At 47.2% G+C, this 24,861-nt stretch overlaps 3 protein-coding genes across 6 annotated transcripts; 1 reads left to right on the forward strand and 2 right to left on the reverse strand.

Annotated features, from left to right (window-relative positions):
• Positions 1 to 981: 981 nt before the first annotated feature.
• LOC136464570 (uncharacterized) lies at positions 982 to 6,649 on the reverse strand. 4 transcript variants are annotated; one of them, XM_066463517.1, is made up of 8 exons: positions 6,450 to 6,649; positions 5,843 to 5,957; positions 5,661 to 5,750; positions 4,785 to 5,564; positions 2,885 to 3,242; positions 1,947 to 2,019; positions 1,578 to 1,829; positions 982 to 1,427 (listed from the first exon to the last, which is right to left on the reverse strand). In XM_066463517.1, exons 1-7 carry the CDS (start codon positions 6,579 to 6,581, stop codon positions 1,629 to 1,631), a joined length of 1,749 nt encoding a protein of 582 aa, XP_066319614.1. In that variant the 5' UTR covers positions 6,582 to 6,649; the 3' UTR covers positions 982 to 1,427; positions 1,578 to 1,628. The 4 variants fall into 4 exon arrangements, with proteins under 4 accessions (XP_066319614.1, XP_066319613.1, XP_066319612.1 ...); XM_066463516.1 differs by having other exon boundaries at positions 982 to 1,415; positions 1,947 to 2,028; XM_066463515.1 differs by having other exon boundaries at positions 1,015 to 1,427; positions 1,947 to 2,028.
• A 3,750-nt stretch (positions 6,650 to 10,399) lies between these two features.
• On the forward strand, positions 10,400 to 18,321 carry LOC136467808 (THO complex subunit 5A-like). Its single transcript, XM_066466595.1, is given in 10 exon segments — positions 10,400 to 10,567; positions 10,570 to 10,697; positions 10,788 to 11,078; positions 11,749 to 11,943; positions 11,945 to 12,086; positions 13,669 to 14,000; positions 15,818 to 16,065; positions 16,405 to 16,987; positions 17,071 to 17,184; positions 17,267 to 18,321. Coding segments are annotated over 10 exon segments (2,388 nt in total). The 5' UTR covers positions 10,400 to 10,467; the 3' UTR covers positions 17,522 to 18,321.
• A 187-nt stretch (positions 18,322 to 18,508) lies between these two features.
• Positions 18,509 to 21,883, reverse strand: LOC136466177 (uncharacterized). The gene is made up of 4 exons (XM_066464617.1): positions 21,550 to 21,883; positions 20,077 to 20,324; positions 19,318 to 19,797; positions 18,509 to 18,862 (listed from the first exon to the last, which is right to left on the reverse strand). The coding sequence occupies exons 1-4, from the start codon at positions 21,881 to 21,883 to the stop codon at positions 18,611 to 18,613; spliced, it is 1,314 nt and encodes a 437-aa protein (XP_066320714.1). The 3' UTR covers positions 18,509 to 18,610.
• Positions 21,884 to 24,861: the final 2,978 nt, after the last annotated feature.

Consider the following 24,861-nt stretch of genomic DNA (forward strand, 5'->3'; position numbering starts at 1 on the left):
GTCTTTCATCTTCTCCAATACTTCCATCTCTTCACATTCACCTTGTTGAGTATTTGCATCACATGCATCATGCCATCTACACTTCATGGCTTCATGTAGCTCAACCTTGCTTGTGGACTATGTTCAATATTTCATCTCACATTTGAAATCATTAGTGCACAAATTTTGTCATTCAATTACCAAAATCCAGACAGGTCTTTTTGGCATGTCATCCTCCGATGCCTTGCTTCCTCACCGTGCTCGCTAGATAGCACATGTGGTCGCATTACCGCATTAGGCATTTGTCTGGGCCTAAGGTTTGGCTCGCTGGATGGCATGGAAAGTTTAGCCCGTAGTGCCGTGCTGGCCTGATGCCAATTGTGTTGTCCAATAGGGGCTACCCATATTTAAGGTTGGTATTAGAAGAAACTTGTTGATATTTTTTTCTGAGCAATCTTCATACACTGACTGAGAATATTTTGTAGATGGTTTGCACTTCGTTCGTTAGTTTTCAGGAGTAGCGAAGAGTCGCAAATAAAAAGTAATTGATACTCGGCGTATTTTGGCACATACCTGGCACAAGACGCGACTACAGAATTCTTGTTCTGATTTTTCTGATTTCGGAATAAAGCTAGGAGATTGAATGGCTTGGGCTGTACAGAAGTTCTGCACTAGCTGGAACGTTGCAATTTTTTTTTGTTCTTCAGCCAACATTGCACACATGCTGCCATGCATGCATCTCAGGTGTCTTTCTTCTACATCGAAGCCATCAGTCACAAATCAATCACATCTTGTAGGGTTTGTTGCATTCCATGTTAACATAATCGTTTTAATCTTCTATTTCGAAGGGATCAATGGAATATATACTTTTGTGGTCGCTATAAAACTTCTTAGTGAAAACGTGTTTATCATGATAAAAAAAGGATTAAACTTTTTTTCGTCTCAATTCCAAATTTCCAATCGCTGCCAACCAATAACAAACAAGCCAAGTCTCAGTGCTGAACCGCAAGCCTCGAGGAGACCAGGACTCAATCAAACTAAGTTTCAAAAGAACGAAAAGAGCAAGCTGCATTCTAAAGGCGCAGCCCTGACCTTTTTTCATTACGTGTAATGCGCCCATGATTTGGGTTACATACACAATTCCAGGAAAGCTACACATCAAGCGGGATAAATATCAGCTCAATCCAGATTCTAACTAGCATGAAGCTCATGCTCATGAAACGAACTTTTTCTACCGGGTGTACAGAGTTTCATTGTTGCAGACTATACTGCAGTATTCAGTAGTCCACGCCATTAGCTACACGAGTGGATTTCGCTCAATGACTTTCTTCATCTGCAACTCCAAAATGATATCTTGTTCATCAGATTGTGCAAATCCCATCGACAATTAGGCCATGTAGTCAAAATCCAATTGACTTCAAATCAATAACCGTTGCCTGAGAAGTGCTCTTGAGAAAGATACACAATTCTAGCATTAGAAACTATTTGGGGATAATACATATACAAATACAAAATTATAAGCAGCAAAGCATTAATATTGAACTAGTGTGAGTGTTTGATGTTAAAGTACATATAATATAAATGTCGAAGGGACTCACCGAATAGAACTATATTCGTTGCTGGATCCAGAGGCACCAACTGTGCCACAACTAGCAAGCACGGTAGGTAAAGCAGCAGCTGAAAGGCTTGCCAGTTTTGACAAAGGAAGATTTCTTCTTGGTTGTCCTCGCACCACACTGATCTTCACTAGAAGAAACTACACTTCGCATGTCTTGTGCTTTCTTATGAGCAGAGCGGAGTTTGCCTAAAATTTTGTCCATTGACGATGATCTTTTCTTTTCAAGTTTCATCTGGAAAACAGAGGATTCAATATGTAAGTTTATTTCATAAGATACATAGCAAAAATGAGTAGACCAGGGGGAGGGGTTGAAACATTTGAAACTATACATGTGGACCACAAACAATACCTCCAGCTTCCGAATAGCTGCCTCTGCTTTGGCTTTCTGTAGATTTTCCCAAGCAGTGATCTTTGCTTCCTCCCTTTTGCACCTTAATAACACAAATAATGAGGTCTCTGAATACAAGACGTAGCAGGTTTATAACCTCACTAAGTGCAATTATTAATTTTTTTTTTTGAAATGGCAAAAAAAAAATGTGCAAGAGTAGCACATTAATTCTATGAATTCCTCATGCTTTCTATTTTATGTTTTACCACCTCATCAGTAAGAAAAGGAACAACGCTTTATAGTCTGAGCTTCTAATGGATTGTGGCAAATAAAAAAAAACTTGACCATGGGAGAAAAATATCCCCTTGGGTTCCTCTTAAAAGAAGGGAGTAACAGACCCTGGCTGGCCAGGAAATTTGCTGAAACCAGTTCTCAGTGAGGTATCCAGAGTCTTTGAACACCAGGGTTCGAGCTCAGGTGGGCACTCTAATAAACGAACAATTGCTCGGTTCTCAATTAATTATAATGAACCCCATGTAAGTGATATTCTGTATGTGCCACTAGCTGTAGGATGAAAATGGACAACTAGTACTCAAGTGTATCACCTAAGCTCACTATCTGCAATTTACTTGATCTGACTGTCTTCAAGTTATTTTAAGTTCTCAATAATACTAAGAGCATATTAGCAGGTCATTTAATAATAGTCAATCAACATTGAGCACCTTTTATACTTAGTCCTTTCTGTGAATTTGAACAGGTATTACAGCCATAGTAGCTTCGCTTCAACATTGAGCTGTCTTTTCTTAGTAAACATGAAATAGGACAACGGCAGCTTGCAGTATTAGAAGTTACAAGATGACAATTGGAGCAATATTCTTTTTGCATTAGTCCAATTCAAAACTGGGCAGTGGTGTGAAATGGGATCTTTAGCAGATGGGCAGATGTAGGCAATATCTTACTTTGACATGCATCTTTCTCTTTCTTTTTCATCAAAAGATGGAGCTCGTGTTTCAACAGTCTTCTTCCTCCATTCAACGATATTTGTTGACCTCTTATCAGAGCCTCGTGTTACATGTCGCTTGGACCACCGGGTCACAGTTACTTGGTCATCAACCTGCACGTCCCTAATTTCAGGTTTATGTATATGACTATTTGCTTCTTTTATCAGATGTCCTAAAGGCAGACTGGAGCAGGAATGCCTCGCTTTTGAAGAAGATGATATACTATCCTCCGGACTCATCTGTGTGCCGACATCTTTCTTTATGATTGGACTGGAAATCATGGAAGCTGCTTCTGTCTGGCCTTGCAGTTTATCATCTGTGCTCAGGGTGGAAAGATATTAAGATTGGTTTTTGTCAAAAGAAAACTGATCAATGCATAACCCATAGTGCATAAAATGGCAAAACATTCTATTTTAATTCTGAACCTTTTCCTGCTCATTCAAGGCAAGTAAGACAGAAACAACATATCTGTTGTATGGTTATACCCTACCACTTATTATATCCTTTTTTTAGAAACCCAACCACCTAGTATATGAACAGAAAGGTTTCTTAAAAAGACTACCGAAGGAATATTTCAGACTTTTTAGGTTACAGTAAGCAATGTCTTAAAAATCACTAGATCACTTAGGCAGTGGGGTGGGCTGATTCTTAAAGCAGTGACCATAAGCAACTCTATTAGTTTCATAGGCACAAATGATACAGCCAATGTCAAAACAGCACATGATATTATGAAACAGATAATGCAAGATGATGATTCGGTAAAATAGTTAATGGAACCAGATAAAATGCAAAGTAGCAAAACTTTACATAGTTAAGTCTGTTGTGGTACTATCTTGTCCATTTTATGGGTAGAAAATCCTTAACTCAATAAAATAAAAGGACTTTAAAGCAAGGTTCTTAAGGGGGGTAAGGCAAGATGCGGTGAGCCACCCCCTTCCAATTGCCTAGGCGACACGTAGGCAGTGATAAGGCGAGGAAAGGCGACGCCATACCAATATAACAAGTTGCAAAACAACAGCATGGAGTGGAAAAATAAAGGAAACAAAAAAGAAAAAAGGAGTAATAAGGGCTGGGTCAGCCCACTAGCCAGACCATGAACCCCTCCTCTGGCATGACCTACAAGGATACATCTACTGGGGACCCCAATTCCCAAAGCCGCCACTCGCCCTCACTCCTCACGTGAGTACTCCCTGACTCAGCACTACAACTCGCCCTTGCTCCTTGCGTGAGTACTCCCTGACTCGGCACCGCTTGCTTCTCTCGATCTCCACGCCGCCCAAAACTTCTCCCTCTCACTTCTTTTCCCTTCCTCACAGTTCTATGCCCTCAAATCGATCACAGCTGCAGTCCCCTTCCAGATCGGATATGTCGTGGCGGACCAAAGCAAGTGCTGCACCGGCAGCGGGCTCCAGAGTCAGCAGGGATGGCAGCAGCAGCAGGTTCTTGGTTTGCCTGCCCACTCCCCTCCCATTCTTCCTCTGTTTTACCTCCCTTTTGCGGCATTTTGACCATGGCAACGGGATGCCCAGATTTCCAGCGCGCCTTATCACCTAGGCAACGCCTTAATAACCGCTTTAAAGTATAAACTGAAAGCAGCTGACCTTTCAACTGTCAAGTTTACACAAGTGAATTGGCCTATCCAAATGAACAGTTCCAGCCACAATATGAAACTACAACACATGTAAAGCCATAAAAAGCAACTTTATGAGTAGCCAAATCTAAATTAAGCATGCTCAATTGCTTGGCAAATACATGTAATGGACTAGAACGAGCAAACAGCAAAAGCGCCAGAAATCAAGAAAAAGGAACTTATACATACAAGGAAATGCTTAACTAACAGGAAAAGGCTAAACCAAACCTTGTACGGTTTCTTCTGAGATATTAGCAAAAGCAGATGCCTCCATAAGTGTTTCTGTCCACGCATGTATGCTTGCAGATCTTAATATATATGGCTCCTTCTCGGCAGAGTAGGATCTGCTGCTACCATCATCACCACATGTGCCTCTTCCGCTGCTGAAGTCGCCAATGTGCCCATGCTCTGGTATGAGAACCCCAGCAGAGAAAGGTGAATGCGCTGCAAAATTAGCTGCTGCCAGCACACCATCAAAGCAAGGAACAAGCGGTGAAACAGCCGCATAAACCCCCGGAATGCCAGCTGGGTGTCCAAGTGGCCCGCTCTTTGACTTGGGCCGTCTATGATGCGGAGCCGGTGCAGATATCCTTCCCATCCCATCACAGGAAACTGGACTTAGGATCCATTTCTCCGCATCCTCCCATTTCGATGGCAGCTTCCTCCCATTGTTAAATGGAAGCACAACCCCACTGCCCCCATACCTTCTATTGGTACCAGTGCCGAGTGGCACGCGCTCTGAACTCCAACCCTTGGAGTACTGCATGCTGCCTGCACAATGGCGGTTGTAGTTCGGAGTCCCAGGGCTTGGGAACGTGCCTGTGCCTGTGCCTGATCTGCTCCGGGATGATGTTGAGCTCTTGCTCATTCCTCCCTGGTTACCCCCAATCAAGCACCTCGGCGAGAGCACTAGCAGCTCAATACCTTCAGCACTGGTGACCTCATGCGAGGCCGGCAGCCGCACCAGCGCAGACCTCTCTGACTTAAGCCGCCGCTGCTTCTGGCACTCTACCAAACAAACAGATTCCACCATCAATAAGCAAATCACTTCCACCAGTTCCTTCAACACAACCAACATTCATTTCTACTAGTAAACGAGATTACCTCTTAATGAGTAGGAGAACGAATCATTTGTCGCTTCTGCCACTTCCTCCGATTCAGCCGAGCTCGCGGCGTCTCTCCCCTCTTCTTCGTCTGCTCGAGAAAGCTATTAGAACGCTCCGCGACAAAAAAAAAATGAGGCAACATACGAGCACTGCGATTTCAGCGGGGTGAACGCCACGAACCTGGCGCAACCGTGCCCCGCGAGGCGAAGCCGCTGCCGCCGCTGGGAAAGGGCAGCAGCGCGGAGGAGTGCGCCGGATCTGGATCGGCCGCGCCGCCTGGTCCCGGGCCGACCGGCTGCAGAAAGCGCCAACGGTAGAGGTGTCACGTCACTGCACGGCAGGCAGCTAGGACGGATTGAAACGCTAGCGCGCGGCCGCGGTGGCTTACGGGACGGTGCCGCCCGCGCCACGACGAAGCGGAGCGCGCGCGATCCGTCGGCCGCCGAAATGACCAAAAGAGCAATGATAGTAAAGCGACGAAGCGAGTGCGGCGGGGGAGCAGGAGTAGCTCCGCTCTCGCTTCGTTCAAACCCGCTCGGCTTTTTTGGCTTTATGCTTTGCTTAGCCGGAGGGTTTCGACGCCATCGCTAACCTCGGATCCCATGTGGGTTAGTAGCGGTAGTAGTACAAGACAAGCGCGCGTTTGGAATTTGGATTTGGATCTATTGACTTCTACTGCGGCCTCGTCATTAGTTAAGTAATTGATCGAGACGCGCCCATGCCGAGAGCATGTGGAGGTTAAGCGGTGAGAGAACAGAAAAGGAAAAGAGAGAGAGAGAGATTTTACTGCAGCACCGGGCGGTCGCCTCCGCCTCGTCGGCGGCTGCTGCTTGCGGCAACGCTCGGGCGGCGGCTTGGACGCGCAGTCGGGGCCGGCGGCGGCGGCGGGGAACCCTAGCGCGGGCTCCGGGCAGGGCATGCTCTGGCGCGCGGTCGCATTCCCCGGGGAAGGAGACGCCAGTTGGGGTGGGGGAGCAGGGCAGTGTGGAGCGGGATGGGGGGGGGGGGGGGGGGGGGGGGGGGGGGGGGGGGGGTTTGCGGGAGAGCGCGATTAAAAATGGCGCGTGGACGGATTTCGCCGCGGGCCTCGGTCCCCCTCGCAAGTCTTGCTCTGTTTCGCCGTACGCAACCGAGCGCCCACTTTGCCCGCGGGGCTCGACGGTAAACGAGGCTTTGGTTGTGAACGCAGCGCGAGAAGGCGTGGCCACCCGAGCCAGCAGTTCTCGTGCGTTTCTTCATCATACGCAGTAAAAACTAGCGAAGCTCCTCCCCAACGGCCAACGCCGCACCGGAGTGGGCGAGTGGCAAATTCTACAGCAGAACCTCAGCCGGCCGCGAGTGGACTGACCAGTGACCAGCACAGCGGCACAAGGTGCTCGGCTGCCGACGAGTGCGGCAAAGTTTCAATCGGGCCAGACTCGCGACACAGGGGCCCTCGCCTTCCCCGCTGCGACGCCCGTCCTGGGGGCTGGTGCCCGTCTGATGCGCGAACTCGTGGATGCGACCAGTTTGTCAGCGCTGCCGTTCATGGCACAGGTGGGCGGTGGGCCGTGGGCCGCGGGTCCCCGGCGGCGTCGGAGGAGTTCTTGACTTGGCGCGAATATTTTTGTCGGAGCCTCGGAGGGACAGGGAGCGGGATGCCCACGCGTGCCGGCGCCGCGCCTACGCTTGCACCCAGTGTCAGTGACCTCACTGCCCAGCACGTGATCGATGCCTGTATCCGGACCCGTTCGTCATGCTCCGATCCCCTGCACTGACGGGACGAGGTGAGCTGGGATGAGCAATGCACCAGCAGCACCGGCACAGGGGCCACGAGCTGCACCTGCACTACTGCTAGTACAGTGCAGTGAGGAGAGGCCGGGCGGGTCCGGCAAGAGCACAGTAAGGACCGGTTTGATTCAAATAAGTCACCTAGGTTAAAAAGTGAAATAATGATTTATTTTGCCAAACACCACCAACTTATAAGTTACTGCTTATAAGTTTTAAGTTGATTCACCCCTACTTAAAACTTATAAGTTATCCTTTTCCACGTGGGACCCACACCTTTAATGAGCTTATAAGTCATCTACAACCAAACAGCCATAACTTATAAGTCACTGGTTTTTAGTCATCTAACTTAATAAGTCACCTCACTTATGACCCTAATCTTTTTTCGTCCACATGCTACGAGTTCGAGTTCGAGGTGCCGTGCCAGTGCCGTGCTCGCCAGGCAGAGGCAGGTGCGAGGTGCGGTGCCGCAGTCGCGTGCTGCCTGCAATGCGCTGCGCTGTGCAGCATCATTTTTCACTGTGTGTGCCTCGTGCCTGCTTTTCTCTCGATTCTACAATTCTACATCGCCTTGCCCCTTTTCTGTAACTTTTTCTTCGTACTGACGGTAACTTTTTGGTGACAGCATCATTTTTCACTGTGTGTGCCTCGTGCCTGCTTTCCTCTCGATCTGCATCGCCTTGCACCTTTTCTGTGAGGCCGCGTTTAGACGAGGATTTTTTTTTTGTTTAAGCTACTGTAGCACGTTCGTTTGCATTTGTCAATTAGTGTTTAATATAGACTAATTAGATTCGAAAGTTTCGTCTCGAGATTTCTCACATAACTGTGCAATTAGTTTTTTTTCATCTATATTTAGTACTCCATGCATGTGCCGCGACACTTTAGGATAAAAAATTTTAGAATCTAAACATGACCTTATTATCCCTCCATTTGCACAGAGCAGAAGCCGCGAAGCGGAACAAAAGAGCGATTCGACGAACTAGAAGTCGCGTGCCGGTGTGGTAACATGGATTCATGATAGGTCTAAAGGATGCGGAATGACACGAGGTGGTGGCAAACAGCCGAGTCTAGACAAGTGTGCGATCATGGCTCCGTATGGCCCCTTGTTCCTTTCAGAGCGACACAGAAAAAGAGCAGTATGAGCTCAGCAGCATGCATGAGCGTGCGGTGCGGTGGTGCTTTTAAGAACAGAGTCGCGTAGGCGTAGCAATGCGGTTACCATCACTACCAGACAGGCACCAGGGCCAGCGTGCGTAGTGCTTCATTACTGTAGTGTCTGTATAGTCTATAGGAAGCGAGTACAAGCGCATTGGCACATTTCTTCCAGCAACGCGCACTCTTATAAATTATGGCCTGTTTTTTCAGCACTATTTTAATAATACTTTTCAACAAATGAATATTTTTTTTTACGATAAATTAATATTAGCATCAGCATCAGTCAATTTTCAGCGAAACCAACCGGCCTATAATTCAGCAGCTCGGCGGTTCTAACGGAGTACACGAGTTCTCTTTTCCTGTCAACTGCCATGATGGATTAATGACGGATGGGCTGGAATGTGATTTGACTGAGAGACAGAGAGCCCACTAATCACACATGGCTCCGTTAGGTATAGACAAGATAAGGGCGGTGTCTTCTTGGCGTAGCTGGAAATAGAGAAGCTCAGCAGGATCTCCAGTCTCATCACTGGATTAACCGGTACTACGAATTGTGTAAGGGTCGATTTAGATGTAGATACGGGGGAGCTGGAATTGAATTGGGTTCACCAAAGTAGCCATGGTATTGAAATGTCAACAATTCGAATATTATTGTTTGGATGATCATTAAATTGGCTTTTGGAATCGTAGCAAGCAGCTCAAATCCGTTTCCTTTTTGAATGCAAAAGCATGAAATTGAAATGCTTGGGAAGCTTACCCCGTCCATGGTAGGTGGAGGTTGGTAGCGACCACCACGTTGGCCCACGACAGGAGGAACTCGACCCCAGCCACGACGAGGGAGCTCGACCCCGGTGATGGCTGCTGATCCGCATCCATGGGGAAGAAGGGGACGCCAATGGGAGAGCTCGACCGGGCATGGTGGATCACAACAGCCGACAGACGATGGGGAAGAAGGGTTTGTTGATGGTAGAGCTCGACCGGCCATGGGGGGCTTGACCTCACGCATGCTCGAGCCGCCTCGCCATCATCGTCGTTGTCGGGGAGTGGGTAGAGGCGGCGTCGAGCATGGCGCCACACACCTTGCCGGAGCGGGAGAAGACGAGGGGAAGGAGCTCTGTGGGTTGCAACGAGGAGGGAGGGACAGAGGGGCTGGTGCGCGGGAGAAGGCAAGGGGAACGTGTCTGCAGCGAGCGGCGACTTTTTTAGCGTGGGGAAGAAAGGGCTGATTCAGGTGAATACAGAGGTGTAGGCCTCGGTATTGTGGGCGAGGTCTAACCTGCAGGTCGAATGACGTGTATTGGAGCTTGTTTCCACCTGCGAATACCAAGACCATCCAAACAAAAGAATTGACTAATTGCGGGTATTGAATGACAAAGCCAAATTCCAGCGTCAATACCAACATCAAACGGGTTGTAAGCATTTTTCTGTCCTCAGATTTTAGCATAGCAAGTAGATAGATTTTTCGTTGAAGTACGAACCCGGCTATAGATTAACAGTTGAAACTGTTCAAGAGCCCCACAATTAGAATCATGGTCTCAAAATAAAGAGTACGCTGGAGCTACACGGGTGCAGCAGCAACACTTCTGCTTATACTCGTGGCAATAGCCACAGCTAGAATTGAAGTTCTTTATAAAAAGACTATGGGCCTGTGCACCGAGACCTTCTCCATTATGGGCCAAACGCGAAAAACTAACTTCTTCTCATTCTCTGTTGCTGCAATTTGGGCCTAACTAGTCTAAGGAATAAACGGCCCAGCCGCCCAAATATCCTAGCTCTAGCTGCACGATCGCCTTTTGGTTAGACGGGTGACGGGTCTGACACACTTCCGCTTCACCCACTTCATCACACCACGGTCGTCGTCTCTCCCCGCGCCGGCCGAACCGATGGCGGCGGCGCCGACGGCGGAAGCCATGGACGTCGACGCGCCGGCTAGGCCGCTGACTACCTCCTCGGCCACCAAGTCGCGCTCCCCTCACGACCTCCTCGCGAGACCCGCGCCTCCATCGAGAAGGTCGCCGCCCGGATGCTCGCCATCAAGAAAGACGGCGCCCCCAAGTCGGAGCTCCGCGAGCTCGTCACTCAGATGTCGCTGCTCCTCGTCACGCTACGCCAAGTACGTCGGCGTCGCGCTCCAAAACCCTAGTCCACATCCCAAAACCCTACCTGTAGATCTGCGGTGCTAAGTTGAGTTTGATCCGCGCAGGTGAACAGGGAGATCCTGATGGAGGAGGACAAGGTCAAGGCGGAGACGGAAGCCGCGAAGGTGCCGGTGGACTCCACGACGCTGCAGCTGCATAACCTGTTGTACGAGAAGAACCACTACGTGAAGGCCATAAGGGCGTGTCTCGACTTTCAGACGAAGTATCCGGGGATAGAGCTTGTGCCCGAGGAGGAGTTCCAGCGTTCCGCGCCGGCAGACATCCTTGAGAAGACCCTCGCTGCCGACGCCTCCCATGACCTCATGCTCAAGCGCCTCAACTTTGAGCTCGTCCAGGTTGCGTATTGCTATCTGTTGCAGCCCAGTAGGAACTATGGAACTCTACTTCTTGACAATTTGCTGTGCTCTGTTTGGTTCCCTGTTTGAGGGACTTAAATATGAACAGCCTGCATTGCGAGCTATGGGAGCTGTTGGTAAATTAACACTTTAAGCCTAGCAAGCATACTAAAATATTTGCAGTCACCTGGCAAACTTATTGTTGGCTTGGCAAGCTGATTGTATCACACATATTTTGCTGAATTATATTATGCTGTGCTTCACCCCCTTTTAAAATATACATCTTATTCCTAGGAGGCTAGTTGAGTTTTGCACTTATTATAGTATTTGCATTATTTGTATCACTATTAACTAATAATAATTGTAGCATAATGACAATTTCTATAATCTATTTTTAAGATTGCACATATATTCTTCATTCAGCTCAGGTTGTTTACCATCACTTTTGCTCTCATGTCTTAAGTTGATCACCATCCAGTCACATGCATTCTTTTGCTCTTGTGTTGCACCTTTTTTTTTATTTCTTTTATTTGCTTCTGCACACAATTTGAACAACTTAGGGAGAGTAGTTCTATGCCCTATGAGGTGGTGCTAGTGTTCTCTTATTTGTGCTGTTTCCATGATTTTCTTGCTGACTTCTAAAATAGTTTTTTTTTTAATTGTGAATCAGAGGAAAGAGTTATGCAAGCTACACGAGAAATTAGAACAACAGAGGAGCAGCTTGCTGGAGACAATTGCTAATCAGAAAAAGTTCCTTTCAAGCCTTCCATCACATTTGAAATCATTGAAGAAAGCATCATTGCCAGTGCAGCAACAGTTGGGGATGCAACATACCAAGAAACTAAAGCAGCACCATGCTGCGGAGTTTACTTCCTACTCCGCTTTATATAGCATACACTCAGTTAATAGGGCAGAAAGAAGCATTTGGAGAGAATATTGAAGTAGAGATCACGGGAAGCACAAAGGATGCCCAAATATTTGCTCAACAGCAAGCCAAGAAGTTAAATGGTACATATGCATTTGCTTGATACTCCTTCCATATACTCCCTCCGCTCCGTTATACCAGGCGTATTCTCATTTTTCATATTGGCCATAATACTGGGCGGGCTGGAGTATCGAGGGGGCACTTAATTAGACCACTCAAACCGAAACGTCTCATGCATGCGAATAGCCCAGCGCTGAAGCGTGACATGCATGGAATGGCACCTTTGGTCCATTAAATGAAGGCGTGGATGCAAATGTGGCCTGTATACTGCTGGGCAGAAACGGAACGACAGTTAGAGCATCCCCAATGGTCTAGCTTAGAGCTAGCTGAATCAAATTTTTATTCACTGAATAGTGCAAAAGACAAGAGGCTAGCGTCGCACGTTTCACGATCTCACAATATGATATAAATGCTATTGGCTCTCTCTTCCACATTTGCTAGCTTGGAGCTAGTACTAGCTTATATTGTTGGAGACGCCCTTAGACTTCGTGGCTGGGGACACAGGTCACAGACGACTATGCGAGTTAATACGATTTGCATGTGATTGAAGGTCGTCCTTGGTATCTGTAAACGCCTTGTCGTGCCCATAGTCACATAAAACGGGTTTGACCCTCAACCCGGGTCGTCGACCCTGACCCGGGTTTGTGGGTTCATTGTCGACCCTCAGTGTAAAAATGTCTCGCAAATTGCGTACCATGTCCCTTGACCCCGTACCACGACTCCGTTGACCCAAAAACTTTGTGACTATGGTCACGCCTAGTAAAAGGGAACGGAGGGACCGAGGGAGTCGTATTCATAGGCGTACTGGGTCTGGAAAAGTATCCGGCATTCACATGCGTAATAGCTATTTGCATGCAGTTGCATGCCTTGTTTCCTGTTCACATGCATCCACTCTTCCCGTATGCAGTTACTGTAACTCCTCATTACCCAGCCAGTGGCGCGCGGTGTGGGAGTCTGTGGCTATGGCGGGAGCATGGGCGTTGCAGTAAGCATGGCGACACATGCATACAGTTGGATTGTGCGGCATGCAAGCTGGCAGCCGTTTGAAACTGAAACGTTTTTGTGGGCTGAGGAATAGGATTAATACGAGTTAATGATGTCTTGGTCCTGGTGAAAATTGTTTAAGCGCCTGTGAATACAGGATGGAGGGAGTATGCCACAGCTATGTGTCCTGGCGAAGTTGTGTTTAGTCCATTGTTGTGTGGATCTCCAGTCTTGTTTTTAAGTAGAGAATCAATGATGTCCTTGTAAGAACCCTGATCAATGGTACAGTCTGTACAAATTCCTTTTTTAAGTTACTGTTTTCACAAAGGCCTAGGTTGGTGGCTTGGTGCTTTGAGACATTTAACGTAAACCAGCAGCTTGTGTTCAGTATTGCTGCATAGCAATCTTTAGCAAACTTTTCTTGAAGGCCGTGGTCTATTTTAATATTCCAAACTGATAACAGCATCCTTGTAGTGCATAGTTGCTTAATTATTCATCTATAAGTTTTAAACTTGAGATAAGTGATCCTGTGTCCAATTGCTGGATCTTCTGTTCTTACAGCATGATGGCAGGCTTGGAGATCTTCCTGATGTAGTGTGTCTCATATGTATCTTGTAGCAGGCACTCTTTCAAATGGCGACAGCAGAATGGATGATGATGTGATTGATGATGAAGAAGATGCTCAGAGAAGAAGGTCAAGATCCAAAAAGAATGTGGTGAAGGAAGCTAATAATCCAGCAGTGGCCTATCAACTTCACCCACTTAAAATTATCCTCCATGTATATGATACTGAAGATTCTGGTAGCAAACGCCGTAAACTCATCACCCTGAGGTTTGAATACTTGGCAAAGTTGAATGTTGTTTGTGTTGGAATTGAAGATTCAGAGGGTCTGAACAGTAATATCTTGTGCAACCTATTTCCAGATGACACTGGTTTAGATCTGCCTCACCAGGTATGTAATTTAATTCAAAGCAGATGGTTTTGATTGCTAGTTACACCATCCTTATGGAAGTTCTGGTGTTTGTTTATGTACAACAACAGCATAGCCTTTCAGTCCCAAGCAAGTTGGGGTAGGCTAGAGTTGAAACCCACCAAGAGCCCCAAGTCACGGTTCAAGCACTTCAATAGCTGCTTTCCAAATACTCCTATTCAAACATAGATCTCTAGGTATATCCCAAGCTTTCAAATCTCTTTTTATTGCCTCCCCCCATGTCAATTTCGGTCTTCCTCTACCTTTCCTCATATTATTAACTTGGCTTAGGACTCCACAATGCACTAGTGCCTCTGGAGGTTTTGGACATGGTCAAACCACCTCTACCGATGTTGGACAAGCTTTTCTTCAATTGGTGCTACCTCTAGGCGATCACGTATATCATCGTTCCGAACTCGGTCCATTCTTGTGTGACCGCAAATCCATCGCAACATACGTATTTCTGCAACACTCAGTTGTTGAACATGTCGAATCTTTGTAGGCCAACATTCTGCTCCATACAACATAGCTGGTCTAATCGCCGTTCTATAGAACCTGCCTTTTAGCTTTTGTGATACCCTCTTGTCACAGAGAATGACAGAAGCTTGTCGCCACTTGATCCACCCTGCTTTGATTCTATGGCTAACGTTCGCATCAATATCTCCATCCCTCTGTAGCATCGATCCCAGATACCTATACCGAAGTCGCATCTCCCTCCTGTACAACTCCGCCAAAGTCGCATCTCATGTATTCGGTTTTAGTTTTGCTCAATCTAAAACCTTTAGACTCAAGGGTTTGCCGCCATAACTCTAGTTTCCTATTTACTCCCGCCTGGCTTTCGTCCACTAACATTACATCATCAGCGAACAACATACACCAAGGGATATCCCCTTGTATGTTCCTGGTAACCTCATCCATTACCAAGGCAAAGGGATACGGTCTTAAGGCTGACCTTTGATGAAGTCCAATTTTAATTGGGAAGTAATCTTTGTTACCATCGTTTGTTCGAACACTAGTCACAAAATTGTTGTACATGTCCTTGACGAGGGTCACGTACTTTGATGGGACTTTATGTTTGTCCAAAGACCACCACATAATATTTCTTGGTATCTTGTCATAAGCCTTCTCCAAGTCAATGAAAACCAAGTGGAGGTCATTCTTCTGCTCTCTAAACCGCTCCATAACCTGTCTTATTAAGAAGATTGCTTCTGTGGTTGACCTTCCGGGCATGAAGCCAAATTGGTTTGTTGATATCTGCGTCATTCCTCGCAGGCTCTGCTCTATGACTCTCTCCCATAACTTCATAGTGTGGCTCATCAACTTAATTCCCCGATAATTAGTACAACTTTGGATATCTCCCTTGTTCTTGTAGATTGGTACTGATATGCTTCTTCTCCACTCCTCAGGCATCTTGTTCGATCGAAAGATATTGTTGAACATCTTGGTTAGCCATACTATCTATAGCTATATCCCCGAGACATCTCCACACCTTGATTGGGATACCATCAGGGCCCATCGCTTTGCCCCCTTTCATCCTTTTCAAGGCTTCTTTGACCTCCGATTCTTGAATCCTCCGCACAAAGCGCCTGTTAGTGTCATCAAACGAGTCGTCCAGCTGAACGGTGTTCTCGTTCTCACCTTTGAACAATTTATCAAAATTCTCTTGCCATCTATGTTTGATCTTATCCTCCTTCACCAAGAATTCAAGGCTGAAATGTTTTGTTACGACATGTATCTAGAATTTTCTTGGGGCCTTCTCATTCACGACAGCTGAAATAGTGACTTGTCAATTTTCTCAGATGGCTAAGATTTACGCTGGGGAGGCTCCTAACTTCAGCGACAAGGATTCAAGGCCATACAAGTGGGCACAGCATTTAGGTGGTATCGACTTTTTGCCTGAAGTGCCTCCATCTGTTGGGGATGATTCTAGCAGAGAATTAAGCAGTGCTGATTTGTCATCTGGGCTTGCTCTATACCGTCAGCAGAACCGTGCACAGGCTATTTTGCAGAGAATCCGCTTGCGGAAAGTTGCCCAGATGGCTCTTATGTGAGTCGTGGTCTATGTTTTTTGCTGTTTGGGACATTGATGAAAAAAATTGGATGGTAGATTAGCCTAGGAGTGACAGTGTAATTTGACTGATGATTTTGAGCTAATGATGCTTTTGCTTCATTGCACATGTCATTCTGAGTTATGGCAATACTATGAATCATTTAACAGGCAGAAATTGTGAAACGTCCCATTTATAGCATCTTCATATGTTCTCTACATATTGATTCTAAGCTAATTATTGACGACCTTTATTCTAATGTTATTCATGACTGTTATATACATTGCTTGTTTGATTGGTAGCATCCCTTTGAAGTTTTCGAGTCTCTTTGATTACAGGTGGCAACTTGATTATTTGACAAAGCTGAAGTGGCCTCGAATAGAACATAAGAATGCACCATGGGCATCACGCAACCCACTGTGCAGTCTACATAGTTGGTCATTGACAAGTTCTTATCCTGAGCCATCGTCTCGTTCTATTTTGATGATAAGTGGATCTGCAAGCAATGTTGACAGTGATGTAGAGAGATCTGTAACAAACTGGGAAGAAACTGAGGGTACCAGGGAGGATGGGGAGCTTCCAGTTGTGATTCCTGCTGAGAATGAGCCAAATGGTTCTACAATTTTGCACCCTGAGGTGTCACCTGAGATTCGGAGCCATTCTAGAGGCTTATCCCTGATATCAAAGAGTGCAACACCATCTAAGCTAAGCATCTCACAAAGTTTTGGTAGAAACGAGGATGATCTTGATCTCTTGATGTATAGTGACAACGAGTTGGAGGACTCGACCTGTATTCTTGATGAAACTGAGAAAGCTAGCCCGATTATAGACAGATTCTGGGAGGACTATGCTTCCAAGGAGTTTACCATGGTCTTGAGTAAAACTATGAAGAATGGTCCAAAAGTCATGCTGGAAGCCAAGGTAAACTATGCCATCGCTATTTGTTCTAAGCCTTCATGCATCTCTCCATGCTCTTGCTTCTGACATTGTGACTTCAATCACAGGTTAAGATAAGTATAGAGTATCCTCTTAGACTTCCCCTTTTCAGATTACATTTGCTCTCAGAAAAGTCTGAAACTTTAAAGTGGCACAATGATCTTCGTGCAATGGAAGCTGAGGTTTGTGATAACATATTGTGTAGCATGTTTTATTTAGTGCATTTCTGAGGGTAGCTTCTAAGCTCACTATCATGCTGTGCAGGTAAATCTTCACATCCTTCGAAGCCTACCTCCATCATATGATGATTATATATTGACTCACCAAGTTATGTGCCTGGCTATGCTGTTTGACATGCATTTTGATGAGGAGCACGAGAAAAGAAAAGTTATTTCAGTGATCGATGTTGGTCTTTGCAAACCTGTTAGTGGAACTATGCTTACTAGATCGGTTAGGGGAAGAGACCGAAGGCAGACTATTTATTGGAGAGGTGCTGATTGCTCTTCCAGTTACTTGTAGACTATTGATTGCCCTCTGGAGAAATCCTTTCCTGGCACTGAGAGAACTGCTTATGTAACATTAGAGCTGACACAGATCCTTGGTTATCGCTACTGTCTTGACAACAATAGCTCGGAAGATTTCTCTGTGCCCATACAGACTAGAGAGACTATTTGCTGTGTTGATGGTAACTACATACACTTATATGCCCCTGTAGAAAAACTATAGGTGCAGTTAATCACCACAAGGCTTACTGCATGAATTTTGTGCTGCTGAGTATATTTCAAGAAGCCTTTCTGCTGGTTCCTATTTTCTTGGCTGTTGAAATTTTTCACCAAGATTCTACCCTGAACATTTTCGACTGCAGTTATATTTTTGAAGCTTGCAGCATTCTTTTGCAACAAACAGCTTCTGCAATAAACAGAGCTTGCTTACCTGGTTGATGATGTTGGAGGAGCCTGCTGGTTAACCAGCACCAGTTATCGCAATTGCCTATCCTTGACCAACAGCTATGAGGCAAATGGCATACGGTACCAATTATTTGTTAATTCTATTCTCCCATTCGAGTAATGCTGTGGGTGTAATAACTTTTGTTCATTTAGAAACATTGGAACGGATACATGAGATTTGTGGTCCACATGATGGATGTAATCGTTTGAATGTAAATCGCAGTTTTCAAGCCATGGGAATGTGCCTGAATCATACGATATAGGATCTCGTGGAACATCATAAGATTGCACGAGAACGCTATACTTATTAGTGACGGCATCGGTTTGTGCCAATGGTTTATTTTACAGCCAGTGCACAAACCTTTTTATTCGATTTATGTAAGTACGGGTCAATTTTCGTCATTGGCCCCGTTCGGCTTGCTTGTTGCGAGAGAAAAATATTGTTCTGGCTGATTTGTTGTGAGAGAAAAATACTGTTCCGGTTGAAAAAACAAGCCGAACAAGCTAAATATAGGGTAAGTCGAATGGGGCCATCGTACGCAGGTGGGTGGGTGTGGGTAAGCACCCACAATCCATGGCTCAATCGACAGGGAGCTAACGCTATACCATGTTCAGTTCCTTCTAGCCGTCTAGAATGGTCCTGTACTGTGACTGTTGAGGTTTAGCTCATCTGCCTGAGCAAACGTGCTCCGAGCCTGGCGGAGTTTACGTAATCTCGCGGCGAGTGCGGGGATAGCCCCGGCAGCACGAGCCCAGCGACCCTGGCGAGCCGCATCAGCCACCCCTCTGCGTACTCCGGCCCGGCGACGTAGCCGATGAGGAAGCTCCGGAGGAGCTCCCATGCCGCGTTCACGACCTTGGGCGCCACCGTCAGCTCCGAGAAGTAGTTCTTGTTTGGCTCCTCGTGCATCACCTGCTTTCCATTCAACGGCACAACCGCACAAAGGCGTAGTCAGTTCAGTTGCCTTACACTACTAGCATTCCTGGATTCTTTACTCCCTATTCTCTCCTCTCTACTACTACGACTAGGGTGGGGGCTCTAGGTTTGGAGTCTTGCAGGAATCATGGATGTATGGTGCCCACAAGGAGCTTCCCTTCTTTGCATTGCATGATAAACCTCTTGCTTCCAAGCTTCATTTTGCTTGCCTTGGAAGGACAATTATGTTGCCCAATTGTATGGATTCTTCTCTATATGGATCGGATATACCTCTATATTTTCGAGAAATGAATTAATCGTGGCAAGCATATGTGAATACACAGACACATTTTTTTTACCAATTCAATTTTATGTTCAAGTATAAGCATCTATAGGAGGTTAGTGAAGGATTCATAAACGAAACCAGTAAACACAACGGTGTTAGACCCGACCTGTCCTGTGTAGAGGCTGTTGAAGTAGAGGCAGGTTCCGAAGTGCTTGAACTGAAGCGCGGAGTCGTCGTACGGCGCCCTGGGCACGATGTCGTTGCAGTAGACGAACCTGAAGTACCTGCTGGGCTTGCCGAGGCACGCGTCCATGATGAACCTCCCGAACGACTCGTCCCCGACGCGAGGCTGGCCGAACGTGTACACGCCTTGCAGCCGCGCCAGCACGGCGTCCTCCCGGTGCAGCGCCAGCACGGCCGGGAACAGCACGGCCAGCGCGCCGCCGAGGCTGTGCCCCGCCACGACGAACCTGGCGTCGGCGTTCTCTGACAGGAAGCGCCGCAGCGCCTCGCGGATGGCGTAGTACGCGAACGGCTTCCGGGGGTCCTGCTCCACGACGTCTTTCGGCCAGCCGCCGTGCCTCTGCAGGCCGAGCGCCTTCATGAAGCTGTTAGCAACGGAGACTTGCTTGGAAGGAGGAAAGAACTTCAATGCGAAAAGGAAGAACAGGATGCGAATATACGTACTTATAAAGTTATAATACTGAAGAGTGCTTAACAGAAATGTAATATGTTTAACTGGATTAAGGTTCGGTCCGTCTCTCCTCTTCCTATCAGGTACTTATACTACTCCTACGCCGTCCACTCAGGGCCTGTTGTCTTGCTGTTGGGCTTCCTTGCTTGCTGGGGCCTGGCCCGTTCTTCTGGTGGCCTATCAGAGCCTGGGTGCTGAGTCCTGAGTATCATCAGGAGAGGTGCTGACAACCCCCCCTGTATAGAACCATGTCCCCATGCCGGTGCTCTTGGGAAACACTGCTTGAGCGGCACCAGCAACTCCCAGGTAGCTAGAGATGGCGGCATGTGCGACCATTGTATCAGCACTTCCTCGGCCGGGGAATCCCCGGTAGTCCAGCGACGATCCAGGATCTTCTTGAAACTCCGAAAGAGGGGTTGGCAGAATAGCGGTGACAGGGTTATTACCATGCGAAGGCTTCAGCTGAGATACATGGAAAACTGGGTGAATAGATGATGACTCAGGTAAGTCCAGCTTGTATGCAGCATGTCCAATACGAGCTATGATCTTGTAAGGACCAAAGAAAAGGAATGACAATTTCTGGTTAGCACGCCGGGCAAGAGAAGACTGCATATATGGTTGGAGCTTTAAGAAAACCCAATCATACATGATTTATACTGATTCAGGCAACGTGCCCTACATCCAGAGTCGGTCGGTGATTTTATTCCTGAGTCTAGGTGCTCGAAGTTTGCTGTTGGGTTACAAACGAGTAGGAATAAGAAGGGGGTGTTAAAGGCCCGATCGGACTCTGAACTGAAGGACCGAGAGTGACGGAGGCTCTAACGTGTGCTAAGTATTGGAGCGTATGCTCTGTGTAGCTTTAGAGTTCTAAAGCTATTGAGCTATTCAAGTTCTCTTTTTGCCTAGAGCCGGAGAGAATGTCCAGCCTCTTTTCTTTCGAAAGCCGAGAGCACGGTCTTCTTGAGAGAAGAGAGCGCATCCCCTTTTATAGTTGAAGGGAATGGCCTTACAAGTCACAGAAAGAGAATGGATACGTGTGCTACTTAGTCTTGTTGCCCACGCTGTCGGGTATGAGATGATCGTCGGCGTCTACAGTACTGTTTATGTCAGACGCATGTGGCAGGCTCTACCATGTTCGCCTGATACGGCAAACGTCGGCGCCTACAATACTGTATGTACTCTGACACGCCTAGAAGGTTGTATAGTGCCCGTCTGGCATGGCCTGGTGGTACCGTCCCGAAGGTGCGCAGGGCATGACAGGGTACGGTCCTCGGTATTACGGTTGACTTGAGCGTCTTACCTTATCTGTTTTGCCTAATCCTTAGGCCCTCACTGAGCGGACGTCCCCGATCGGTCGTTCCCAGTTGGCCCCGACCGTGTCGGTTAGGGAAGAATCATGAGCAGAGGTCCGACGTATCCCCGGTCGGAAAAGGAGATCGGAGTTGGACTATGTCCTCACCTTGGTCAGGCCTTCCGGTCGGGGACCGGATCGCCGCCCTGGCCTGTCATTATGTATCTGGGCCGACCCGGAAGGCGCGTGTCATCGCAACGCCGTCTGCTGGGCCGAGTTTTTTTTTTGCAGAGAAGCGGATCCATTGGGGACTTCGAGTTTACGAACCCGACAAATCTTGTTCCCCATACTTGAGACATGAGAGTGCTGGATGGGTTCAGGCGTTTAGCTACGGTGTGACAGAGTGCAAGTACCTTGCAGCGCTCTGAGGACGAGCACGAGGACGACGCCGCCATTCTCGTTGACGAGGTTCATCCAGTACTCCGTCGCTCTCCCAATCAGGGCCATCGGCTTCTTCACCCACAGCATCAGCACCTGCGCCACCAGCGAGACGAGCACCGCCCACCGCCTACGCCAGTCGGACATCTCCGTGCCGGCGGGGCAGTCCACGGCCGCGTTCTCGGACACCTTGCACGACCACATGAGGTGGAAGAGGGCGTAGAGCCCGCCTTTGTCCGGCCGCAGCACCATGAAGTCGCTGTAGAAGCCATCGCCGGCGTCTCCGCCTCCTCCACCGGCGCCAGCCATGCTTGCGAACAAAGAACCAAGATAGAGCAACGACAATACTGGCGCGCAGCTTTTTGCTGCTAGACCTAGTACGTCGAAGCAAAGGGATCCGACAACGAAGATTTATATATAGATTGGTCGATGGCTCATGGCAGAAGAAAATATGGCATTGCCAGTATTGGGCGAGAATTAAATAACTAGCCCTAACATATACAAAGTGCTAACTCCATCCTAAAATATGAATAATTCTGAATTTGTTCAATGTCAAATTATTCTAATTTTAACCAAGTTTATAGAAAAGAAGAACAATAATATTTATGATATCAAATGAGCATAGTTAGATACATTATTATGAGATGTATTTTTTCACAATTTATCTTTTATATAATATATATTAATATTATGATGTGCAGCTTCTAATTTCACTATTTGGAGGCCAATTAGCTTCTTTATTATGTAAACTATTGACTATACATACTGTATGATGAAATTGGAGCTGTTTGTGATAATCTGGAGCCTCGGGAGCATTCTGAAAATGGCCCTTGTAAGCCTTCTTTCCCAACTTGGGAATAGATAAAGAACACATAGTTCTTGTGTTCTTGAGAGCTAAGGTTACGAAGAGAAGTGGAGCGATTTTGATATACCAAATCCACCACTAAAATAGAGAGATTTTAGGGGGATTTGAGGCCTCCCCATACTTGTTGGCTCACATCTCTTGTATTTGTTTCATCTCATAGTGGAATCGTCCCACTGTCGCCCGTGGTTTTTTCGCCGTAATGGGGTTTTCTCGTAAATCTTGGTGTCCCATCTTGATTCAATATTTCTCTTGCCATATGTGTTGATTAAGTCACTGTCATGTTTACTATTGGTCCATATATGTAAAGTGGTTGCTTGTTTGGATGAATTGGCATGGAATGCATACGTGTGTTCTTTGATATATTATTAAGTATGAGATGTTGGGGGAGATGCTATTAGTGAGCTAATTGATGCAAGTATATTATTGCTAGAAGATGGGACGACACGTGGTTTGTTTGATTCAAGTTTAGGTGATGTTTTAATTCATGCGCAAAAGGTGTTCGGTGATATGAACATAGTGACGATCGGTAAAAGTGTTCGGTGATATGAACATAGTTATCGGTAAAAGCGCCAGTAAAAATAAGTTTAGAGCCACCAATACTAATGCTCATTGTACTAGCTAGTGCCTGTACGACACGAATATGATGAGGACCGTGTCATGTCTAGTATCTTGGCACGATGGCTGCTCGACTCGACATGTATCTTTTGCCGACGCAACACAAAAATATCACGTAAGCAAATCTACAACACTATGATGTAATTTTTTAGTATTTATTATACTACCAGCTATCTAATTCTTGAAATTTGTCGTGAAAATATTACATACAAAATATTTTTTTTGGTATGTCATGAGTGAACAAAGAAAATAATTAAGCAAAGATTTTTAAGAGCTATGTTTGGACCGGCCCGATAAGAAGACGTGCCGGTGTGCCATGTGTACTCTAGGAAAGATGATTGCCTAACCAGTGCATTTAATTGACAACGGACAAAACATGGTCTCGGACTCACGGTGTTCGTCTGATTTCGTTGTTTAGGGTCTAGTCCTTGTTAGACTTGTGCGAGCTTGCGCCTTACATTGTGCACGCCAAAATGGAACCACGTTTCAGCTTTTCGTTCTCGTAATAAACAGTTACACACTACCATGGTCCCATCGTGGCAACAATTGAAGTTGATTAACCCGATGTGCAGTCTCGCAGTCGCAACATGATATAGCTTAACTACAACCATAGACTGACTAGAGTCTAGAGGTGAGAACTCAAGCGCTGGAAGGACCTATGCGTGTTGCACTACAAGCAAGAGCTAGCAATGGCATGGAAATCGGAAATGCCATGCGCAGAAGCAATCTCTATATTCATATGTGTAGTCAAGCGTGATTTTCTTCGCTATGGATCATTTGTGGTAAAGGATGAATCACAAGTGAGATTCTATAAGGACAAATGGCTTGGAAACACAACTTTGCAAGAACAGTATCCAAGTCATCTTTATAACATAGCCAGGCCTAAACATATCACTTGTGAATCTACATGGCCATTCGTGCCTCCCGGCACGACACGGCACGGGCACGATAGGCACGACGTCTAGCCGTGCCGTGCCGAGCCCTGTGCCGTGCCAAGACTTGAGCCCAAGAACGGCCCTAGGTGACCTTAGGCATGCCATGCCAGCACGGAAGGCACGATGTGCCCGTGCCGACCCATAGAGGAGGGGAGCGCCGGAGGGGAGGGGAGAAAGGAGCTTTTGCAGCGGCGACGCCGGAGGGGGGAGTGGAGGGGAGCGCCAGAGGGGAGGAAGGACCTTCTGCAACCGCGGCGGCATCTAGATGCGTGGGCGGGCAGCTAGGAGGGAGCGCTGAAGGGGAAGGAGGAGCTTTCGCCGCCGCGGCGCCATCCAGATGCGCGGACGGGCAGCCAGGAGGGAGCGCTGGAGGGGAAGGAGGAGCTTCTGCTGCCGCTGCGCCATCCAGATGTGTGGACGGGAGGGGTGGAAGAGGAACCTCGGAGGGGAGGAAGGAGAGGGAAGCAGTGGTGGCAGGACAGAGTGAAGGCGAGCGTCTAAGGCTCGAAGCGGAGCGGTGCCGCGGTTGGAGTCGGGAGATGGGATGGGATGAGCGAATGCCTGGGTGGGGTCGTGGGGAGGTTAGTAAGGCCATGACGGGCCTAGCGGGCCGAGGGGCTTATCAGGCTGTGCTCGTGCTGGCCCACCATGCCGGGGGTACGGCCCAAGCACAGCATGCCTACGTGGGCCGGTCCGGCACGGGCACGAGTTAGTTCGGGCCAGGCCGTGCTTGGGCCGTGCTCGAGCCGCCATTATGGCCCGGCCCAAATGGACATCTATAAGTTGTGATGTGCTTGGCGTTTCTCCACCAAATCTTTCTTGGTGCATGGATCTTATAGGCTAAGTCAGTAGCTTGGAATAATTTTTTACCA

The sequence above is a fragment of the Miscanthus floridulus genome, chromosome 7 (genome assembly GCF_019320115.1).
Source record: "Miscanthus floridulus cultivar M001 chromosome 7, ASM1932011v1, whole genome shotgun sequence".
NCBI lineage: Eukaryota > Viridiplantae > Streptophyta > Magnoliopsida > Poales > Poaceae > Miscanthus > Miscanthus floridulus.